Source organism: Dendrobates tinctorius, unplaced genomic scaffold, assembly GCF_039654945.1.
Source record: "Dendrobates tinctorius isolate UK_male_01 unplaced genomic scaffold, ASM3965494v1 ptg000035l, whole genome shotgun sequence".
Taxonomy (NCBI): domain Eukaryota; kingdom Metazoa; phylum Chordata; class Amphibia; order Anura; family Dendrobatidae; genus Dendrobates; species Dendrobates tinctorius.
In genome coordinates, this window is record NW_027361703.1 from 64,055,835 (window position 1) to 64,079,652 (window position 23,818).

General features: G+C 44.1%; 1 protein-coding gene across 1 annotated transcript in view; it reads left to right on the top strand.

The window, feature by feature from the left end:
* The window catches only part of LOC141087757 (chloride anion exchanger-like), a 129,399-nt gene that overhangs the window by 78,798 nt on the left and 26,783 nt on the right, over positions 1–23,818 (top strand). The window contains exons 19-20 of the mRNA XM_073573549.1: positions 15,561–15,706; positions 18,911–18,973. Coding sequence (XP_073429650.1) covers positions 15,561–15,706; positions 18,911–18,973 — 209 coding nt within the window. The remainder of the gene's footprint in view (positions 1–15,560; positions 15,707–18,910; positions 18,974–23,818) is intronic.

Sequence of the window (23,818 nt, forward strand, 5' to 3'; positions counted from 1 at the left end):
GCTCACTACCTTCCTTCATTAGAATAGGGAGTTCACCAGGCCTCAGTGACGGAGGGGAAAATGAACTCACAACAGTACCCCCCCCTTGAGGAGGGGTCACCGAACCCTCAACAACGCTACCAGGGCGATCAGGGTGAGCCCGATGAAAGGCACGCACCAATCTTTTGGCATGAATATCAGAGGCAGCGACCCAGGAATTATCCTCCTGACCATAACCCTTCCACTTAACCAAATACTGGAGTCTCCGTCTAGCCAGACGGGAATCCAGAATTTTCTCTACCTCATATTCCAAGTTACCTTCAACCAATACAGGGTCCTGAGGTGCCACCTCAGGCACAACTGGCTCAACAAACCTCTTCAACAAGGACTTATGGAACTCATTATGGATCTTAAATGTGACAGGAAGAGCCAAACGAAAAGAGACCGGATTAATAATCTCCAAAATCTTGTAAGGTCCAATAAATCTAGGCTTAAACTTAGGAGAAGCCACCTTCATAGCAATATTTTTTGATGATAACCACACCATATCACCAATCTTAAACTGGGGACCAATGGTCCTATGTCGATTGGAAAACCGCTGGGCCTTTTCCTGGGAGAGAGATAACTTATCCACCACTTGGTCCCAGATCTGGTGCATTCTCTCCACCACAGTGTCAACACCTGGGCAGGCAGAAGGCTCCACCTGCCCTGAAGAAAATCGAGGGTGAAAACCAAAGTTACAAAAAAAAGGTGACATCAAAGTGGCAGAACTAGCTCTATTATTTAAAGCAAATTTGGCCAAGGGCAAAAATGAAACCCAATCATCCTGATCAGCGGAAATAAAACATCTCAAATACGACTCCAAGGTCTGGTTTGTTCTCTGTCTGCCCATTGGTCTGAGGGTGAAAAGCAGAGGAGAAGGACAACTGAATTCCCAACTTGGAACAGAAAGTCGTCCAAAATCTAGACACAAACTGAACTCCTCTGTCAGATACAATGTTCTCAGGAATCTGGTGCAAGCGAACCACCTGTTGCAAAAACAGAGGCACCAACTCAGAGGAAGATGGCAACTTAGGGAGTGGTACAAGATGAACCATCTTAGAGAACCTATCACAAATCACCCAAATAACAGTCATTCTTTGAGAGACCGGCATATCAGAGATGAAATCCATTGAAATATGGGTCCATGGCCTCCTGGGGACCGGCAAAGGCATCAACAACCCACTAGAGTGAGAACAAGATTTAGACCGGGAGCAAGTCCCACAGGACTGCACAAAATTCCTGACATCATGAGACAAGGTGGGCCACCAAAAAGAGCAACTCACCAGATCTCTAGTACCAAAAATACCTGGATGACCAGCCAATGCAGAGCAATGAACTTCAGACATCACTCTCTTCTTCCACTGGTCAGGAACATACAACTTTCCACTGGGGCAACGCTCAGGTTTGTCCTCCTGGAACTATTGCAGAGCAAGTCTCAAATCGGGCGAGATGCCAGAAAGAACTACCCCTTCGCCTAAGATGGTGGCAGGCTTGGTTACCACAGGAGAATCAGCAAAGAAACTCCTAGAGAGGGCGTCTGCCTTGACATTCTTAGTTCCAGGAAGGAAAGAGACCACAAAATCAAAACGTGTAAAAAACAAGTCCCACCTAGCCTGTCTAGGGTTCAAGCGTTTAGCCGACTCTAGGTAAATCAAATTTTTGTGGTCAGTGAGGACCACAACTTGATGTTTGGCTCCCTCCAACCAATGTCTCCACTCCTCAAATGCCCATTTCATGGCCAACAGTTCCCGATTCCCCACATCATAGTTACGTTCAGATGAAGAGAACTTACGGGAAAAGAAAGCACAGGGATTCATTTTAGATGTTACCGGATCCTTTTGGGACAACACCGCTCCTGCACCAATCTCAGAAGCATCCACCTCTACCTGGAACGGGAGTGAGACATCAGGTTGCCGCAGAACCAGGGCGGAGGTAAATCTACGCTTCAGCTCCTGAAAGGAAGCAACCGCCTCCGGAGACCAATTCAACACATCCGCACCCTTCCTGGTCAGGTCAGTCAATGGTTTGGCAATACTAGAAAATTTTGCTATAAATTTCCGATAAAAATTAGCAAAACCCAAAAACTTCTGGAGGGCCTTCAAAGAAGTGGGCTGAACCCAATCATAAATGGCCTGTACCTTGGCCGGGTCCATTTCAATAGTTGACGGAGACAAAATAAATCCCAAAAAAGAAATTCTCTGTACTCCAAAAAGGCATTTTGATCCTTTGACATACAGAGAATTCTCTCTCAAGATCCGGAACACAGTCCGAATATGTTCCACATGAGAATCCCAATCCTTGGAGAAGATCAAAATATCATCCAGATAGATAATCAAAAATTTATTGACAATGTCTCGGAAAATATCGTTCATGAAGCACTGGAAGACAGAAGGGGCATTAGTGAGCCCAAATGGCATCACCAGGTACTCAAAATGTCCCTCCGGAGTATTAAACGCCGTCTTCCATTCATCCCCTGCTTAATGCGGATAAGATTATACGCCCCCCTGAGGTCAAGCTTGGTAAACCAGCAAGCACCTCTGACTCTAGAGAATAGATCCGAAATCAGGGGTAACGGATACTGATATTTAATAGTAATTTTATTGAGGGCACGATAATCAATACAAGGCCTTAAAGAACCATCCTTCTTGGCCACAAAAAAAAATCCGGCACCTAAGGGTGAAGAGGATGGTCTAATATGACCCTTCTCCAACGCCTCCTTAATATAGGACCGCATAGCCTCGTGCTCGGGTACAGATAAATTGAAGAGCCGACCCTTAGGAAATTTACACCCCGGGTTTAGTTCAATTGCACAGTCATAACTCCTATGAGGAGGCAAGGACGCAGACTCATTCTCACTAAATACATCATAGTAGTCCGCCAAATAGTCAGGAACCTCATGCGACTGAGGAGAGGTGGAAAAAACCGAAGCCTCGCTAAAGGTACACCGGCAACCCCAACTCACCACAGACACAGACTTCCAATCCAAAACTGGATTATGAATCTGCAACCAGGGAAACCCCAGAACAACGGCATCATGCAGACCATGCAACACCAAAAATCTGCAATTTTCTTGGTGGTCTGGGGCGACCCGCATGACCAACTGGGTCCAAAACTGAGGTTTATTTTTAGCCAGAGGGGTAGCATCAATCCCCCTCAAAGGGATAGGCGTCTGCAGAGGTGTCAACGGAAATCCACAACGTTTAGCAAAATCCAAGTCCATTAGGTTTAGCGCTGCTCCCGAATCCACAAAAGCCTTGGCGGAAAATGTGGACAGGGAACAGATCAGAGTAATCGCCAAAAGAAACTTAGGCTGAACCCCACCAACAGAAAACGTGTGTGCAAAGCGTTTCTCACGTTTAGGACAAACAGAAATAACATGTGAGGCATCTCCACAGAAAAAATACAGCTTATTACGCCTTCTGAATTCCTGACGTTGCGCCTTAGACAAAACTATCACATTGCATAGGTTCAGACGTCTGTTCAACCGGTGGCAACACCTCTCGTGTAATCCTGCGTTCACGTAAACGCCGATCAACCTGAATGGCTAAAGACATAGAATCGTCCAGACCAGAGGGAACAGGAAATCCCACCATAGTATCTTTTATGGCTTCTGACAAACCCTTCCGAAAGAGAGCAGCCAAGGCACTATCATTCCAGGTAGTAAGGACCGCCCACTTTCGGAACTTTTGACAGTACAACTCTGCAGATTCTCGACCCTGGTTCAATGCTAACAGGGTCTTTTCAGCCTGATCAATAGCATTAGGTTCGTCGTACAGCAACCCCAAAGCTTGAAAAAATGCGTTCACATTAGTCAGAATAGGGTCATCTGGTTTCAAAGAAAACGCCCAATCCTGGGGATCGCCGCGCAGTAAAGAGATGACAATTTTAACCTGCTGCGCGGGGCTCCCTGACGAGTTAGGCTTCAAAGCAAAAAATAATTTACAATTATTTTTGAAACTCAAAAATTTAGATCGATCCCCAAAAAATACATCAGGTGTGGGGATCTTTGGTTCAACAGCATGTGAACGAGCAAGATAGGCGGAAATTCCTCGCACTTCAGCAGCGAGCTGCTCCACACGATCAGACACTTGCTTTATCTCCATTGAGAGAAAAAAAAATTCCCCCTACGGCCACAGAGATATAGAGGAAAGAATATACACACACACACCTTTTTTTTTTTTTTTTTTTTAAACACAATTCTTTCCTGCTATTGAGTACCCCAGGATCTGCGGTTTGGCGGGTGATTCTGTTATGATTGAGTCACCGTAGGAGGCAAAAACAGAAATGCTAGCTATGTCCTGAAAACCAGAGAAGTTGGCAACTATCAGATTGCAGACCCCTGAACCTATCAACACAACTAGCAGTAGCCGTGGGGGGTTCCTACGATGACCTAGACCCCTCGATCACAGCCGGAGAGATACATAGGCCTAAAGAAGGAAAGGTGAAATCTAACTGCCCCAGACCAGACCCCAAAACAATAGGCAGCCTCCCACATATAATGACGGTGAAACAAGATGAAAACACTTACACAGACAGAAAGACAGGCTGAGCAAAGACGGGGCCCAAAAACTACCTAGATAGGAACGGATAGGAAGGCTGCTGTCTGCAATCTGCCAAAACCCTATCAGAGACAAAAGCCAACAAGCTGATATAAAAATGGCCCTGAAGCAACTAAGCTTCAAAAGCTAAATCAGCACTCAGCTACTTTCAGAAGACAGAGCTCAAGGAAAACTGCACACTCCAGCAGGGAGTGGCAGAATCCAAAAAGCAAGAAAAACAAAAACAAATCTTAGATGCAAAAAGGCAAAACAGAAAACTTAGCTTTAGGAGAGCAGGAATCAGACTGGTGTCCAAGAGTCCACAGAGAAATCACCCGCAGGGCAGAAAGGGCGTAGGCTGCCTTAAATCCAGTCAGTGACTCCACTCAGCCAATCGTCTTCATTAGTCCCAGGTGCCTGATAATCAGGCTCACTACCTTCCTTCACTAGAATAGGGAGTTCACCAGGCCTCAGTGAAGGAGGGGAAAATGAACTCACAACACACCCCCTTATATGTACATAGAGCTTAGAAGTTTTCAGCTAGTCCGTTTTTAATCAGGTGATGTCATAGAACTAATGGAAACAGATGAATTAGCTGGGTAGAAAGGCAAAATGAGCAATTGTAAGTGCACAGTACTATATAATATGATACTTACAAGATATTTAGAGGATAAAAAATATGATGGGAGTGTTTCTTTAATATTCCCCTATTTAAAAAGTCTTAAATAAGACTTTTAGCAATTGATTTGTTATATTATGAATTGGCGCAGGTTTTGAGTACAGATCTGCCTGAGTGAATCCAGTGTCATAATTAGTGCATTCCATGCAAATTTATTCAGCTTCTGTCATTATGCTACAGAAATGCTTTGTGGTGAATTATTCATATTGGTGTTTCTTATGTCTGTCTTGAAACTATAGCCCACTGGAGTAAGGTGTGCCAAATTTATTAAGCGACAAGTCTCTTAATACATGTCGGACAGATTTTAGTGGTCCTAAAAAATATATGCCATCAAAATTTTTCACAGTTACCAACTGCAACAACTTTTATGATTATTTTTTATATGTCGAAGGGATAACACCTCCCCTCAATGTTTGAATAAGACAAAGATGTGGTGCAAGTTTGCTTTAATTACCATTTAGCTCTGTTTATGCATTTATGCATATAATGTTGATTCATATATACTCTAGATAAATTGTTCAAAAAGTGCCATGTAATTCCTACAGTTCCATACAAAACACACTATCTAAATAGTGTCCTGTTAGTATCACAAAATACCCAGATATGTAGTGCAAATTATATTGTCTGGAGAACCATAACTTGCCAAAATAGCATTTCATACAACTACCATATTTTTCGGACTATAAGACGCACCTAGGATTTAGATGAGCTGACCTGCCAGTGACCTGCTTGTGTGCCGAGAGAGGAAAAAGAAAGAGGAGGAGGGGGATGGGAGCAAGACGCAGCTAGAGTTGTCACAGCACAGGCATACTACACAGGAGGCAGCGCCCAGACACAGGACAGAGGCATGATGGACAGCTGATACAGGGGGACACACCATACCTATGAGACCCATTACAGTATGAGGACCCAGTGGCGTAACTACAAATTTATGGGCCCCGGGGCGAACTTTCAAATGGGGCCCCCCATGCCAAAATACGCGCACATCTCTGCTCTGTACACCTCAAACACACGCGGCTCCTCTCCATCCACCTCGTACACACGCGGCTCTGCTCCATACACCTTGTACACACGCGGCTCCGCTTCATACACCTCATACCCATGCGGCTCCGCTCCGTACACCTCGTACTCACACGGCTCCGCTCTGTACACCTCGTTACCCACGCGGCTCCGCTCTGCACACCCCGTACACACGGCTCCGCTCCGTACACACACAACTCCGCTCTGCACACCCCATACACACACATCTTCGCTCCATACACCTCGTACCCACACAGCTCCACACACCTTGTACACACACGGCTCTGCTCCGTACACCTCGTACCCACATGGCTCTGCTCTGTACACCTCATACACACGCGGCTCCACACACCTCATACACACGGCTCCATTCCGTACACCTCGTACCCACACGGCTCTGCTCCATACACCTCGTACACACACGGCTCTACACACCTCATACACACACGGCTCTGCTCCGTACACCTCGTACCCACATGGCTCCACACACCTCGTACACACACGACTCCACTCCGTACACCTCGTACACGCATGGCTCTGCTCTGTACACCTCGCACACACACGGCTCTGCTCTGTACACCTCATACACACGCGGCTCCATACACCTCATACACACGGCTCCATTCCGTACACCTCGTACCCACACGGCTCTGCTCCATACACCTCGTACACACACGGCTCTACACACCTCGTACACACACGGCTCTGCTCCGTACACCTCGTACCCACATGGCTCCACACACCTCGTACACACACGACTCCACTCCGTACACCTCGTACACGCATGGCTCTGCTCTGTACACCTCGCACACACACGGCTCTGCTCTGTACACCTCGTACACACACGGCTCCGCTCTGCACACCACATACACACACGGCTCTGCTCCGTACACCCCGCTCCGTACACTTCATACACACACATCTTTGCTCCGTATACCTCGTACCCACACGGCTCTGCTCTATACACCTCGTACGCACACAGCTCCACACACCTCATACACACACGGCTCCGCTCCGTACACCTCGTACACACACGGCTCTGCTCTGTACACCTCGTACCCACACGACTCCACACACCTCCACTCCGTACACACACAGCTAAGCTCTGCACACCCCGTACACACATCTTCGCTCTGTACACCTCGTACACACACAGCTCTGCTACATCCACCCTGTAAATCCCTCCTGACCCCACACAGAAACTTTACCTCATGCAGCATCATGACAACCAGCACAGCAAAGTCCTGCAGACACAGAGGCTCCTGATCATGTGACCCCTGACTCCTCCCCTCCTGTGACCTCATTACAGAAAAGGACTTTATTGCAGGCAGGAGGACGAGGATGGGGTGCATGGGAGGATGGCAGCTCAGTGTGGGACGCGGGGGGGGGTAAAAAACGGGACTATCCCACAAGAATCGGCATGGTTGGGAGATATCACATTCTGGCCTGCCGAACCCCTCACTCCCCCTGGGCCCAGTCGCAGTGGCGACTACTGCGACCGTGGTAGTTATGCCCCTGTGAGGACCTATTTATAAAAGTTAATATTTCTGCGTTACTAGGGGTCAGAAACAGAAGAGCCACCTTCACAGAGTGCAGCGTTAGTGCTGCTGAGGGTGGCTCTTTTACTTAAAAACACCCTGGGGGGTGACAGGTTCCCCAGGTATATTCTGGGCGGGGGGTTAATCTGGCTGTTACACCCGGTATTAAGATGCGAGACTTGTCCGAGTTTCTCGCATGTGTGATCCCGGTCTAAAAGTACATCTGGACTATAAGGCCATGTGCACACGATGCAGATTTCCAGCGGATCCACAGCGGATTTTACCCCGCAGAAACGTTGCATATCCGCATTGTGATGTACAGTAGAATGTTAATCAATTGAAAAAAAAAAAAAAAGGCTGTGCAGACGCTGCAGATTTTTCCGCGCGGTTTTCTTGTGGTTCAAAATATGCAGCATGTCACTACTTTTGTGCGTTTTTCCACCTGCTCCATTCTCCAAATCCGTAGGGGGAAATCCGCAGGGGAAAACCGCACAAAAACCGCAAGAAAACAGGAAGAAATCCGCAGGAAAAATGCAGGTCATTTGACCTGCGGATTTCTTCAATTCTGCGTGGAAAAATCCGCAGGGTAAAAAAGTATGTGTGCACTTAGCCTCAGACTCGCCCCCCACTTTCTTCCAAAAATTTTTGGGAAAAAAATGTCTTAGGCCGGAGTCACATTAGCGTATCACATCCAATAAGAGAGCATCGGATGCAATATGCTAATGACACTCGGCTCTTGCTCTGCCTCCAGCAGAAGCTGGGTGTCAGTGCTCTGTACTCTGATCCTCTTGCACGAGAGTCATCGCTGCACAGCTGCAGAGGAGAAAAAGAAGTTAATTTCTCCATCTTCTCTGCTGCTGGCTTCTGCTGGAATCGCACTGCACTCGAGTGATATCCGAGTACATTTCGATGTTTCACATGCACCCATAGACTTATATGAGTGCGTGCAATCTGAATCTAGTATGTAATCACAGCATGCTGCGTTTTTTTTTTGGAGCCTAATCGCGATGCAATCATAGCAGGGAAAAAAACGCCATTGAGAACAGAAGCATAGGATTAAACTGGTACAAATGCAACCTGATTTTCAATCAGATTGCATTCGTCTGATTTAATCGCAAGTGGGAGCGAACCTTTATAGTCCACAAAATATGGTATATAATGACTAGGGATTGCTATTGTGAAGGATGATACCGGAGAGATCACGCAGAATCTCACTGCTGCCACATGTGATGAACCCGCAACTTGCCACCCCACCTGACATCACTATTAAGTTGGAAGGATCATGCTGTATGGTCTCCACACGTGCACCAACGTGACGTTCTGCACCCCTTGGGGATCTGTAAGGTCAGCTTGGCACAGATTTTCACACACTCCCTGTCCACATGGGTCCAGGGAGGCACGGGGAGTGAGAGAGGTGTCCCATGCAGCAGCTGACTTGGCATCACACTTGCTCACAACCCTGACATGCCCCTTTCACTAGCACCAATGAAACAGAGCGCTGCTAGCCCGGTAGGATTGTCACAAGTTCCTCGTTAGATATAAGCCCTGTCCGTTAACAGGATTACATCGGGCAAGAAGCCAGCCTCGGTTGCATATGAAGTTAAAACAGAGAACACAGACTTGTGGATTCGTGGATCGAGATAAAAGAGCAGTCCAAGGTTAAATTATATATTTAATCATCTTAATGGCACACTAGACAATACACTATGTACACAATGGTTATACATATACAATGGTCAGATAGACAAATACAGGTGAAGTACAAAAGATAAACAGATGAATCATGTCAAATATTTGATGTTTGACCATGTGTGCTAGGCCGCAGCTGGTTCCAGTTCCTCCCAGCACATTACTCGACCTGGCCTCCCTTTAGAAGTGAACAGCAAGCATTACAAAAAGAGGGAGAGAGCACATGGCCTTACACAAGCTTTTTAACCCCTTGGTTGGCCACACCCAGGATGGTCCTAATTTCACCTCCCCTGGGGTTTTGTGGCTAAAATTCCAAAACAATGATCATAACTTGACAATGGAAGGTCAAATGCTGCAGCTCTGGCACCATCAGCTCTGGCCAGGCCCCCGTTACACTTGGAAACCAAACACGACATCGCTACCTGGCTTCTCCTAGCCATTCCGCGTATCTATCCCCTGGGGTGGTAGACCGGATCATGACCCTGGAAGGTGTTCTGCCAATTCGAAAATGTAATTGGTATGTGGCTAAGTCGTACAATAGCTCCATATTCACTACCATCTTGGTATCTCTTCTCTAAACTTGCTCCAGTTTTTCAGTGTCTTTTTTAAAATTTGCTACCCAGAACCGGACTCAGTATTCCAGATGAGCACTCACCAAGGAGGAGTAGAGGGTGATAATTACTTCACATGATCTAGACTCTATGCTTCACTTAATACATCCCAGAATTGTGTATGCTTTTTTACTGCTGCATCACACTGTTGAGTAATGTGCAGTCTATGATTCTTAAGTATGCCCATATTATTTTTCACATGTGCTTTTGCTTAGTTCTATTCTTCCCATTCTGTAGATCTAATTTTTGCTTTTCTTGCCCAGATGTAGAATCTTGCATTTCTCCTCATTAAATACAATTCAATTATTTGCTGTCCATTGTTCAAGTTAATCTAGATCCTTCTGAATCCCTTTCTCTGTCCTCTCTAGTGTTATTTATCCCTACTAACTTTGCATCATCTGCAAATTTAATTAGTTTACCTTCAGTTCCTTTATCATTTATAAAAATGTTGAACAACACTGAGACCAAGAGGGAGCTTTGTTGTGGTACCCAATTTGAGAGACACTATTCCAATTAGATGTGCAACCACTTATTAACACTCTTTGAGCACGATCATTGAGAGAGTTATGAATCCACCTAACCGTAGCCTTGTCAATCCCATACTTGGTCATTTTTTCAATAAGGATAGTATGAGATACTCATCCCCTTTACAAATGCTTTGCTGAAGTCAAGGTACACTATATCTACTGCATTTCCCTGATCAACCCACGAAGTGATTCCATGATAGAAATAAATTAGATTAGTCTGGCATGACTTGTTTGCTACAAACCCAAGCTGGCTTTGGTTAATTACTGTATTAATACATTCATGCTGTTTTATAATTTGTTCAAAGAGCTTTCCTGGTATAGAAGTAAGGTGGCCTGTAATTTCCAGGCTCCATCTTCTTTCCTTGTTTGAAGACAACACTTGCTCTTCTCCAATCTACTGAGACTTCTCCTGTTCTCCAGGAATTTTCAAGGTTCTGGCTAGTGGTTCTGCAATTTCCTCTGCCAACTCTTTCAGTACCTTAGGATGTAATTCATCTAGATCATGAGATTTGTATTAATTTAAATTACCATATTTTTTCAGATTATAAGACACATGTCTTTTCTAAAAAATTTTGGGGAAAATGGGGGTACACCTTATAATCCAAATGTAGTATACCAGGGGAGGCGGCTGCAGTGGAGTGCGGTCTTAGGAGGTAGGGTCTCTGCTGCAGGAAGCTGGCAGCAGCAGCAGGATTGTGGTCATGCTGCATGCCCAGGCTGGAAGAAAGGGGTGTTTGTCTGGCTCCGTGCTTTCACAAAATATTGCTGAAGCCCCCACACTTCTCATGGTTTTCCACACAGTGAACTTCGAGAAAATGGCCGCCTCCTCCCAGCCTGGGGATTGCATCATCGCCCCACTCCTGCCACAGCCAGCTTCGTGCAGCAGAGACCATGCCTCATGGGAACCTGTTCCTCCACAGCCATCCCCTCAATAAGCTACCATAAAAATGGACTAGAAGATGCACCACCATTTTATTAATTTATTTTTGCTATTTTCCTCTTCAAAATTTGGGAAGCGTCTTATAATCTCAGACCTGTGACAGGGACAAGGGGGCATCCTCTACGTCTGGAGGAAAGAAGGTTTAAGCATACTCACAGACGCGGATTCTTTACTGTAAGAGCAGTGAGACTATGGAACTCTCTGCCATATCATGTTGTAATGAGTGATTACCTACTAAAATTTAAGAAGGGCCTGGATGACTTTCTTGAAAAGTATAATATTACAGGTTATATACACTAGATTCCTTGATAGGGCATTGATCCAGGGAACTAGTCTGATTTCCGTATGTGGAGTCGGTGAGGAGTTTTTCCCCCAGTGTAGAGCTTATTATTTGCATGGGTTTTTTTTGCCTTCCTCTGGATCAACATGTTAGCCTATGGGTTGGACTAGATGGACTTAGAGTCTTCCTTCAACCTTAAAAAACTATGTTACTATGTAAATACGGTAACTAAGTGTTCACTCACCATGTCTCTGTTTATAGATAGTGTAGATAGTGTAGATCAGTGTTCCCCATCTCCAGTCCTCAAGAGCCACCAACGGTTCATGTTTTCAGGATTTCCTTAGTATGGCCCGGGTGATCATTGCAGTACCTGCACAGGCAATAATTCCATCACCTGGGCAATACAAATGAAATCCTGAAAACATGCCCTGTTGGTGGCTCTTGAGGACTAGAGTTGGGAAACATTGGTGTAGATTCTTTTATTCCTTCTATAGCACAGTGAAGATCAGTTATGTTACATTTCCTTTATTTACTTATGTATTTATTATACTAACCACTCAGGCACGGTGCTGTCCTTTCTTAGAGAACACAGATGCAAAATAGGAATTTAAAAGTTTGGCCATCTCAACATCATTTTTGACCACTTCACCCTTTTCTTTTCAAATCTGTTTATTGAGATTGTATATAAAATATAGGGAAGGAAGGGGTAACAAAAAAAGGAAAGGAGGGGAAAAATAAAAAATAGAGATCTCCACGTGGAGTTCTCGCATAGAAAGTTGGAAGAAAGATTTGCATTTAGCAGCAATGTTCTGCATAAATATCATCTTAAATGGGTTGTTTGGAACTCTTTATTTATGTAAAGCCGTTCATATTTGTAGGTAACTTTGTTGTACACTTGGAGTCAGGTTTGAAGTTGATGTATATTTATCTATCAGACTGCACTTCATCCTTTTCAACTTGCAAAAATCCTATAGCATCTTTGACTTTTCTTTTGCTTTTGACATACCCACAAAATCTTTTTTTACTGCTTTTGGACTCCCTTGCAAGTATCACTTCATTAATGGCTTTAGCTCTTCTAACGCTTGCCCTGTATTCCCTGCAGACAATATTATATTCTTCTTTAGATATGCCCCTCTTTTTCCATTGGATGTATATTTGTTTTTTCCTTTTTAGCAAGTGTTTTATTTCTGTGTTCATCGATCATGGTCTCTTTAAATGCTTCCGATTCTTACTTCTTTTTGGGATTGTTAGTTACTGATTGCGCAGTGAGAATTTAATTTAGCAAAATCTCCCATCCTTCTTGGACATCCAGCCATTGGACATTTCCTTCCATCTTTCAGAGTTCAATAAAATTTTCTGCTCTGAAGTCCACCCTTAAAGTCTCAGTTCTCGCAAGTCTTCCTCCTCTTGTAATCCAAAATTCGAGAATAGCATGAACGTGCCCTCCTAAATTCCCAGCCACCTTTACGTCCTCAACTATTTTCAGTGATGATAAGAATTTGGTCCAAGAAGGCAGATCCTCTTGTTCTCTCTTCTACCTAGGAGAGTTGATCCATATCTTCAGTCTGTCCAGGTGGCCTATAGTAAACACGTACAATAGTGTCCTTTCTGTTCTTCTCTCCTTTATTCTTACCCAAAGAATTTCTACAGAGCTACCATTCTCTGAAGCTTGGCTCTCTGTGGAGATATACGCTTTCCTAACAAACAATGCAACACCACCTCCGCTCTTGTTAAGCCTGTGTCTTATAAATAAGTTGTAGCCTTCAAGGTAAAACTGCACTTGGTAGCTCTCAGTTGAATCTAATCATCTATGAAGTGTCACCCATAGATTTAGGGTTGGTTCATATAAATATGACTTTATTTGATGGAAAGTCTTCAATGTTTGTATTCCAATCATGTGTATCATCCCACCAATGTTCAGTGATGCCTATGACATCATACTCTCTTCCTATGTTAGCAGCTCCTATTCTCCTTGTTTGTTTCTCATGCGCTGTGCATTTGTATAGACACATTTTAGTTTGTAGTTGTTTTTTCTTGCTCCTCCATTTTTAATCAGAATTTCTTGTCTGTATTCTTTATTTCCACTTTCAGAGTTCTCAATAGAATTCATACTTTTTCCTGGCCGTATATTTCCCATCCCACATTGCTCTAGTTTAAAGCTCTCCAAATGAGTGCATCAAGGCATCTAAAATAAAAATATTTTATATCTGCTCAGTTTTTACGAAAAGTGCTATTATTGTGTAGCGAAACTGACTAGGGGCAAAAATAGCCAGCTGGAGTGGTGTAAAGCAGCCATCAATGACTTACAGTATGTTCTCTACAATTATAATGCTAATTTTTCTATGTGGCAGTATTGGTTTACTGGATGCCCAAGGAATAATACTGGATAGCATAGTGCCTACTGTGATATGCAGTGAAGGAGAGAAAATATGTTTTTATGCCCTTTATTTTGGGCGAAGGGTAATGGTGAGGAGAATTGTTCACCAAATTTTGCCTTATAAACTGCACATAAAAGAAAAAAAGAAACGTTTTTATGTACATTCCTACGATGTGCAGGATGTACAGTTTAAAAGGCAAAGTTTGGTGAAAGGTCCTCTTTAATACTAAATCACTCACATTTTGCATCATTGCATCTTTCCAAGTTTGTACCAAATGTCTTGTGCACAAATGGAGGCCTATAAAAACACAAGTTTGAGATAGAGGAACTTGAGAAAACAGTGGGCCCTGACCTCAAACCCATGACTCATGAATTCTGGATTCAGATAGAAAAATAGCTGTCATGTTGAAGAGCACTTAGCATTACAGATGATTTTTCAGAATAAGCTGTCGTCATATAAATAAATCGATAGAAAAAAAACAATATGAAAATGTTCAGAATAAGGATAAAAGCATATCATATCAAAACATACCATACAAAAAAATACAACCATAAAAAGTTGATTTAAAGCAGTGTTTCTCAACTCCAGTCCTCAAGACCCACCAACAGGTCATGTTTTCAGGATTTCCTTAGTATTGCACAGGTGATGCTGTTAATGTTTGAGCAGGTGATGAAATTATCACCTGTGCAATACTAAGGAAATCCTGAAAACTTGACCTGTTGGTGGGTCTTGAGGCCTGGAGTTGAGAAACACTGATTGGGATTGAGTCTGCAGTCACTCTGGGACTGCCACTACCGACTTGTGACAGTATACAGTTCTCACACTGTCACAATTTCCCTGTCTTCCCCATACGGGTTGGCGATCGTGTTACCACATGTGTGGGATTTGCATACCTGCAGTAATGGACCAACTAGACTCATTTGGCTTTTCTTAAAGCACCACTCAGGCATTTTTTTTTTGTTTCAGCGCTGGAGGGGTGGCACTAATATAGGTAGGGAAGGTCCTGAGTGGAGCCAGGAACAACTGAAGACAGTGGCTGGTAAGTATATTACTAGGCATAGGGAACCTGTATTAGTGATACTACTACAGTGCTGAATTAAAAAAACACTGGAATGATGCTTTAATAAATGAAAATTGAGAGAAGTGCAGGAGTCTACTTGGCACATGACCACACTGTTATGATTTTTCAGTCTGCAGTCACATAGGATAAAAGCAATAAAATCATTTTTAGACAACATTATTTTTTTTTTTTAAATTGCCAAATGATATGCCATAAACCTAATCAAACAGTTGCCATATGTAATTCACTTTTAACCATGAGCACATTTTCATCCAATAGATTCTGTGGTGGAAAAGTTAAAGCAAGGTTCATTTTTTGATGACAACATTAAAACATCAATGCTTTTTCTAACCGTCCATGATGCAGTTCTTCACGTGCTAGAGAAAAAAGGCATGGAACACACATTAAAAAATGCGCTACACAAGGTAATTGCCATTATTGCTAAAACAGCTGCAGTTTTTTTTGAGTCAAATACAGAAGTAGATACAGAAAAATGGAAAAGTACATGGGTGTATGCATGCGTCATTCCCTCTGAAACCCATATGAGAAAGGGCCCTAAAAATGATCAATATATTGAACATAGGGATTTCTATGTCAAAACAACTTGCTATTCATACGTTCAAGTCTTTTTATTGTCTTTTAACTGTTTCGAAAGATGTAAAATGGTTAAAAAAAGTGACCTGATCTTTCATCAGGTGTGTAGAAAGACACCGCAAACTAAGTAAATAAGTCTATGGGGTGCTGAAACAGACAGAAAGAAGCTGCCTGGTGTTTTTTGTAGTGTTTTAAAAATACTACAAAATAATGCTGGAGTTTCTTAAATGGGTTCTATTTAAAAAGCTTGCCTGAATTTAAAATACATTGTGTGCACAAACCTTAGGCTTTCTGAAAACAGTGGGGTTATTTAGATTGTAAAAATGCTATTATTTGAAGAAAGACATTTTAAAAAGTTATTTCCAAGTTATTAAAGAATCCGCAATCTTTAAATTTTTAAAGAAATTGCTAAGATGGGAATAACCCTTTTATGGCAGTTTTTCCATGAGTTTGTGGAGGTGTTTTTCATTTTTACACTTTGTACATGCGCTTTTTTTTTCTATAATTTTTCTATGAGGCTGTGTGTGTACACAATATCTTTTTCATTTGGATTTCTTCTGGGACCCGCCTGAAAAGGTGCCACAAAAAGTGAACATAATGCACAGCAGTGTAAAAACGACACTACTGGGCACATGCTCAGTCTTTTGTTACTTCTTTTATCGGCTTTAGGGTTCGGGAACCGCAAAGTGGTTAAAGAAGTATCATGTTCAATTCCTTGGGCAGCTTCCACTAGGGAGCTGCTCGCTAGTTATAGTTTAAATTACAGAAAAGATGCTAGTGGCAAAAAAGAATGCAAAGCCGCCAGCGAAGCCACTTTTTCTTGAAGCGGCTTTGATCACTAAAATCTAGTCATGTGCACTTCCTCTAACTCTTTTGAAAGAATCTCCAAACACCACTGACCCCAAAAAACGATTCAATGCTTTGCATGTAGAAACCTCAGCGTTTGACTATAGACTTTAGCGCATCAGCTAGCTAGAGAGGGAATCACAAAAATATTGCCACTTTTGGCGTTTCCACACCAGTTCATTATGCCTATGCCAATATGAGCCAAGCAAGGGTGGATGGGGCATGGCTTAGCTGGCCTGTCAAATTCATGAAAAGTTGCACCACTTTAGTTGCGTAACTTATGTCAGAAATGGGCTCTAGTCCCTGACAGAAATGTATTTCTGACGTAGGCTCGTGGCACTTGTAAGCTAATTGGGCACTTGTTACTCCTGTGGCCCAGTTAACTCGGGCTCCTTTCACATTGCGTTTTTGCCCACGTTCAGTGATTCCAACAGGACTTGTGTCCAAACCTCCTGCGAAACAGGATTCAGGCATATGCGTTGACTGGGTCGTAGACTATAATGATACTGACAGTCAACATGTGCTCTGACGTGCATCTTTTTTGGGTGAATACGCAATATTGGAAACAGGCATACACCCATTTTCCAAAGGGTTTGGACGCGAGCCATTTTTTCTCAACTCCAGTCCTCAAGACCCACCAACAGGTCATGTTTTCAGGATTTCCTTAGTATTGCACAGATGATGGAATTAATGCTTGAGCAGGTGTTGAAATCACCTGTACAATGCTAAGGATATCCTGAAAACTTGACCTGTTGGTGGGTCTTGAGGACTGGAGTTGAGAAACACTGCCCTAAGGGAACACTGAACGTGGGCAAATTCGCAGTGTGAAAGCACCCCAAGACTGCAATGCACAATGCCAGTCTTAATGAATCGGGAATTTATAATCGCCTTGTGCCCCTCACCTGTTCTTGTGCAACGGCTCCCTGCCTGGTCCTCTGCTGGTTCACTTTCTCCTCATGGCTCTGGTGTTCTCTGACCTCATCAGTGTCTCTGATGCTGAATAACCCTCAAGCTACAGTATGTCATAATGTCACAGGGCAACAGCTGAAGGCAGGTTGAATGCAAAGTATTTTTATTTTATAGCTCCTTTCTGACACTAAAAAAAGCACTTAAAACAAGTAAAAGAATAGGTTTCTCGCCAATTTGAATTTTTGCAAAATTCAAAGCAAATTTACTTGAATCCATTTGCTCACCTCTACATCTAGCTGAATAAGAAAAAACTGCTTAAACATCCATAAGACAAGAAATTAAATATTGAGTGTCAATCCAGCATAAAGAAAAGACAGATCCGGATCCACTGCTGTGGAACTGCTGCAAAAACTGCATGTGCGATTCCAGCCTATCAGAGCTGCGCCTCACATGCCAAAAGGGGTTATAAATAGTTAAACATAATGCTTGGAAGGAGTGTCCAATCTTAACGGAGTAATGGATCCAAGACATCAGTCATGTGGAAAAAGTGTTATTTACCCGTCAGGGTGTAGTGAAATCCAGATGTCTGTGAAAGACAGTCCGTGTACGAACTATGATGTATGGACTGATTGCAGGTCTCCCGATCTCAACTCTGCAGCTTCATAGGCATATATAAGGCTGCTGAATTCAGATTTGGAGATCAGCAGCCAGTAAGTACTTTCTGGTCTGTAGATGGACCGTGATTCCATGAATGTGTGAATTCAGCCTTAGGGTGAGTGCACACAGTGCAGATTCACCTGCCGATTTTTCTGTGCGCATTTGCAGGTAAAACCGCAGGTAAAGTGACCTGCAGTTTTCCCCTGCGGTTTGACACCTGGACAATGAAACAGGTGTCAAACCGCTGTGGAATCCGCAGAAAGAATCGACATGCTGCGGATTTAAAACCATAGCAAATCCGCACGGAAAAATCCGCAGCATGTGCACTGTGGTTTCTAAAACCCATTGAATAACATTATACTGTACATTGCTTGCGGATCCGCAGAGGCAAATCCGCTGAGGATCCGCAGCAGAATCCACAGCGTGTGCACATACCCTTAGGGATTGAAGCAATGATATTCTGTACCTAAAGAAGTATGCTACTACTCTTTTAAAACACAAATGAAAGCTGTCAGTGTCATGAAAGTGGTTATGTGAGAAGGGTGGATCCACTTGATGTCCTTGCCTTGATAGATTTCCATGAAAAGTTTTTAATTGCTTTTTTCCCAATAATTTTGTTACAGGACACAAACAATATTTCCTTCTTCAACAGTGATGCTAAAGAAAACATTTATTGTGACCTCAAGGTAAGTCTAATCCTTTACCTAATGTGAACATCCGCTCTGAGCAGTAATCTACCTGATAGACCACAGTAGCATTGCTTTTCCTATTAGACCAAGGCCAGGGTTTATAATAAAGGGGTTTTCCACTACTAGGACAACCCATTCTTGATCAAAATGTTTGGCCCGCATAAAATAATAAAGCCTATACTCACTCTCTGTGTCGGCGCCATTCCCTCAGTGTCAGCACTAGTGGTACTGGGGCCCCCTGTGCGGTTGTTGTGACATGTGACGCCGGCGCCCAGTCAGCACTGGCGATACTGTCCACGCCTTCAGACAAATCGAACATGAAGTAGTAGTCCGGGCTGCAGCTGATCTCGGACTTCCTTTTCTTGCTCAATTAGACAGGACAATGACACCAGCGCTGATTGGGTGCCGGCATCATGTGTAACAACAGCACAAGAGCCCGGGGGAGAGCGAGTGCCAACACCACCGGCGCCAGCACAGGAGGCGAGTATAGGCTTTATTATTTTATCAGGCCCAAGCAAGGGGTATGAGCAGAATTTGTCCAAGTAGAGGACAATTTCTTTAAGTAATTACTCTTGAAGATTGAAAATTCAGATTTATTATATATTATAATAATCATAATAATTATGTGTCCATTATATGTTTACAGCAGTACAGCAGTTGATTGCTGATTACACATTGAACTCAATAGATGCAAACTTCCTTATTGATAGACCTTTTTAACATTTAATATACCTCCAAACTTTTTACAGAACCGAAAGAGTGAGAAACCTTGTGGCATGTAGAGCAAGTTTTGACCACGCCTTTAGCCATACTCCAAACCACACCCATTTACAATTTTTTTTCCTACCCTGGTAGGAGGAGAAGATGGAGGAGGCAGTAATTATTGCATTTTTGCTTTTTTTATGCCTTTTCCCCCTTATTTGATGCATTTTTGGTGCAGATTTGAGGCAGCGGCTTTAATGTGTTTTATTACAATATAGAAAAGCTTAGATTCTGCACTTAAAAAAATAACTGAAATTTTTTACATGCGTTATATTTCAGGCTCCACATAGAAGCTTTTAGAGAAAAGAAGCACCAAAACCGCATAGTTCAGCAGTGTCGTTAGACACACACAGTGAGCACAGTTTTCATGAAATCACATTCACTTTGCTTGGACACATAAACGCAGCAGGATTTCTGTATAAATAGAAAAGCAGAAAAAATTCAGCATTTACACTACATGTGAACACAACCTAAATATCCAGACAATGTGGATATAAATTCATGAAAACTCCTCCCTTTGTGTGTCTAAAGACACTTGAACTGTGTAGTTTTGGTGAATTTTTTTTCTATAGGCTTCTAAGTGGACTACTAAACATTTATAAAGCACATATTATATAACCAGGTTGGAAACATAACCTACTTGGGTGTTAATCCTTAATCTGAAGAATAGAGGAGTGGAGTACTCCTATATTCTATCAGAAATTTGTGAACCCACCAAAAATGGAGTAGCCGCGAAACACCAATAGAAGTTTAAACATGTAAATTTATTGAAATTAATTAAAAATATCTAACATACAAAATATTGTGGAGAAAAGTTATTATCCAGTATAAAGCATAGGGAAAGCAGGCTGCCCTGATGCACATTTTGCATAGCTCCCCTTTAAAAAGCAGCTATGCAAATGGCATGTCGGGGCAGGCTGGAAAGCACCTTTATTCTAAAAAACAATTCTTCACCTGTTTTTGATTTTTTTTTCATTCTGTCTCACAAAGATCACAGTAATGCTTGGGTCACATTCTTACATCAGGGTTTCCATGTAAGTCTCTGAAATACGTGATTCAGGCGCTACTCTCTGCAGAAGATTCCTTATCATGAGGCTGATGGAGGCACTGTGGACACCATCTGACCTATTATCCAGCAGTGTCCATCTTTTTAAGCATGTGTAAAAGCATGGTCTGCCAGAGTTTTGTGTATTTCTGAAAAGAAGGACAACGCTGAACAGAGGCCAGATGGAGTCCTAATTGCTGCCTTATTATAGTGAATGGATCCCTCAGGGGTTTCATCTGAATCACGTCACTCGGAGATTTAGATGGAAACCCCAAAGTAAGTGCTCAACATAGAGCGCTGGATAAATGTGATCAAAAATGTTATGTAAAATGTTCCTAATAAATCTTCAAATTAATCCAAAAAAATGCAAGTCCCCACTAAGATCCATCATCTGTTAACAGAAATATTGTGGGATTTCCATGCTACTGGTAGAATAAAGGCTCTGTAAAAGCAAAATGGCTCCTCGCCCTGTAAAAGAAATTGAGCAAATACTGTGCTCTCAAATCCAAATGTCCCCCCTCCCTTCTAAGCCCCAGTGTGCATAAACCACATATAGTGTCCACATGTTTGGCATTTCTGTAGCTATGGGAGCTTGCCTAATTTACCGATGCATGTCTCCAGAAGCACGAGCTGGGCACAATGTATGGGCACTACAATGTACTGGGGACTACAACGTCCGGGGCACTACAATGACTCAGGCTGGTTTCACATTAGCGCTTTTTAAGCGCACGCACGGCCGGGGGTAGCGCCGCCTCCTAGCGCACAGCGGCCCCTGCGATCGGCGCACCCTATCTTTAGCATAGGGTGCGCAGATCGTGCGCAGGCCGTGCGCTAGTTGCGCTTTGACCTGCGCTGCGCACTTTTGACGGTGCGCCGTGCGCGCCAAAATCAAACTTTTCAGATTTTGGCGCGCACGGCGCACCGTCAAAAGTGCGCAGCGCATGTCAATGCGCAACTAGCGCACGATCTGCGCACCCTATGCTAAAGATAGGGTGCGCCGATCGCAGGGGCCGCTGTGCTCTAGGAGGCGGCGCTACAAGCAAGGGGCGGGCACGCCGGGCAGAGAGCCGGCTCGGGGGCGGAGCTACCCCCGGCCGTGCGTGCGCTTAAAAAGCGCTAATGTGAAACCAGCCTTAACTGGTAACTAAAACTTACTGAGTGCTACTGTGGCAGTTTGTAATTTTCCCTCAGCAACATTCACTGGTGCCAGTTTCTGTAAAACACCGATGGAGTCAAAATAGTTGCTACACCAATAGATAAATTCCCAAAGGGGTATAATTTCCAAAATTGGGTCACTTGAGAGGGGATTCTGTTCCTCTGTCACTTAGGGACTCTGCATATGGAGTCCGCAAACTGTTTTAGGAAAATCTGCTCTCCTGGAGGCAAACAGCTCTGTCCCTCTCGAGTCTCTCCATATGGCTAAAGCAGTACTGTACAGCCTCATAAGGGGTATTTCTACATTCAGCGGAAATTGTGGTACAAATTTCACTGCACCCCTAGATGAATTCTTTGAGAGGTGTAGTCTTTTTAAATGGGGCCATTTATGGGATGTTCTGCTGTTCTGGCACCTCAGGGGCTTACCCAGTGGGTCATGGCACCCACAAACCATAACAGTAAAATCTGAACTAGAATATGGCACTCCTTCCCTTTCGAGTTTTGCACTGTGCCTAAAAAGTGTTTCCCAATTATTTGTAGGATATTGGCGCACTGAGGCAAAATTTTTACAACAGACTGAGGTTCATTTTTTCATACTAGCCCTTAGAAAAATTAAAAACTTGGTGCTAAAATAACATTTTAGTGGTGAAAATGTAATTCTTTCTTTACCATCCAATGGCATAAAATTCCATGAGGCACATGTGGTGTCAATATGATCACTGTGTGGGAGGAACGGCCCCCCTCGAGTGGCCAGGCCGGAACCAAGGGAGCCGTCATCTGGGTTCCGGGGGAAACTGTCCCCGGGGGGCAGAATTCAGAGACGGGTGACCTTGACAGACAGGAGGCCTAGGGGATGGACAAGTATAAAGGGGGTGGGGAATTCCCCGGGCGATGAGTCAGCAGACGGACGCAGAGACAGAAGGAGACGGTGGAAGCAGCTGAGAGCGAGAGCAACTCATCAGTGTCAGGGGGGACGCTCACGGAGGACTTCAGGAGGACGGTACCGGGGCGGATACCCAGAGCCTGCTCCCCCACTCCAGCCTGCAGCCCCTGCGGCCTCAGTTCAACCCACAGCTGCTGCCGCCCCTTCTCAGCCTGCGGCTGCGGCCTACCCGCGGTCGCCCGCGGCCGCTGCCCTCTCACTCCAACCCGCGGCTGCGGCCTGTCTCCTGCCACCCGCAGCCGCTCTGTCCCCGTGAGTAGCCGTGGCAAGTGCAACACCGCCGGCGATCCCCACCGGCCCGCTCCGGCCCGCAGCCGAGGCTGGGCCTCCGCTGTTCGAGGGTCCCAGTCGCAGTCGTCAGCTGTGCAGGTGGCCAGCCCTGCGCCACCACTCATCGGTGCCGCGTGCCTCAGGCCAGGGGCTGCGGTCCACCCATCCGAGGACCCCATGGGAGCCTGTGGGGCTCAAGCGGCATCAGTGCGCCGGAGCGCGCAAAGACTCCATCACCGTCTCAGCAACTGGGCCCAGCAACTCCACGCCGAGAGACCACCAACCCGGACGGCGAGGGAAAAGCATCTATCATCTCACGACTCGTCACTGCATCCTGCGCACCTGCGAGTACTACAACTGCACCCCTAGGTTAATTTATTGGCGCATGTAGCTGGTAAAATGAGGTCTCTTATGGGGATTTCTGCTGTTCTGGCAACTCAGGGGCTCTGCCAATGTTACATAGCCCCCTCAAACCATTCTGGCAAAATCTGAACTCCAACATGGCGCTTCTTCCCTTTTGAGCTTTGCACTGTGCCTTATAAGTAGTTTTCGATTACATATGGGTTATTGGCACACTCAGAAGAAATTGCACTACAAATTTTGATGTTCATTTTCTCCTGTTACCCTTGTGAAAATTAAAACATTTGGGGATATAACAACATTTTTG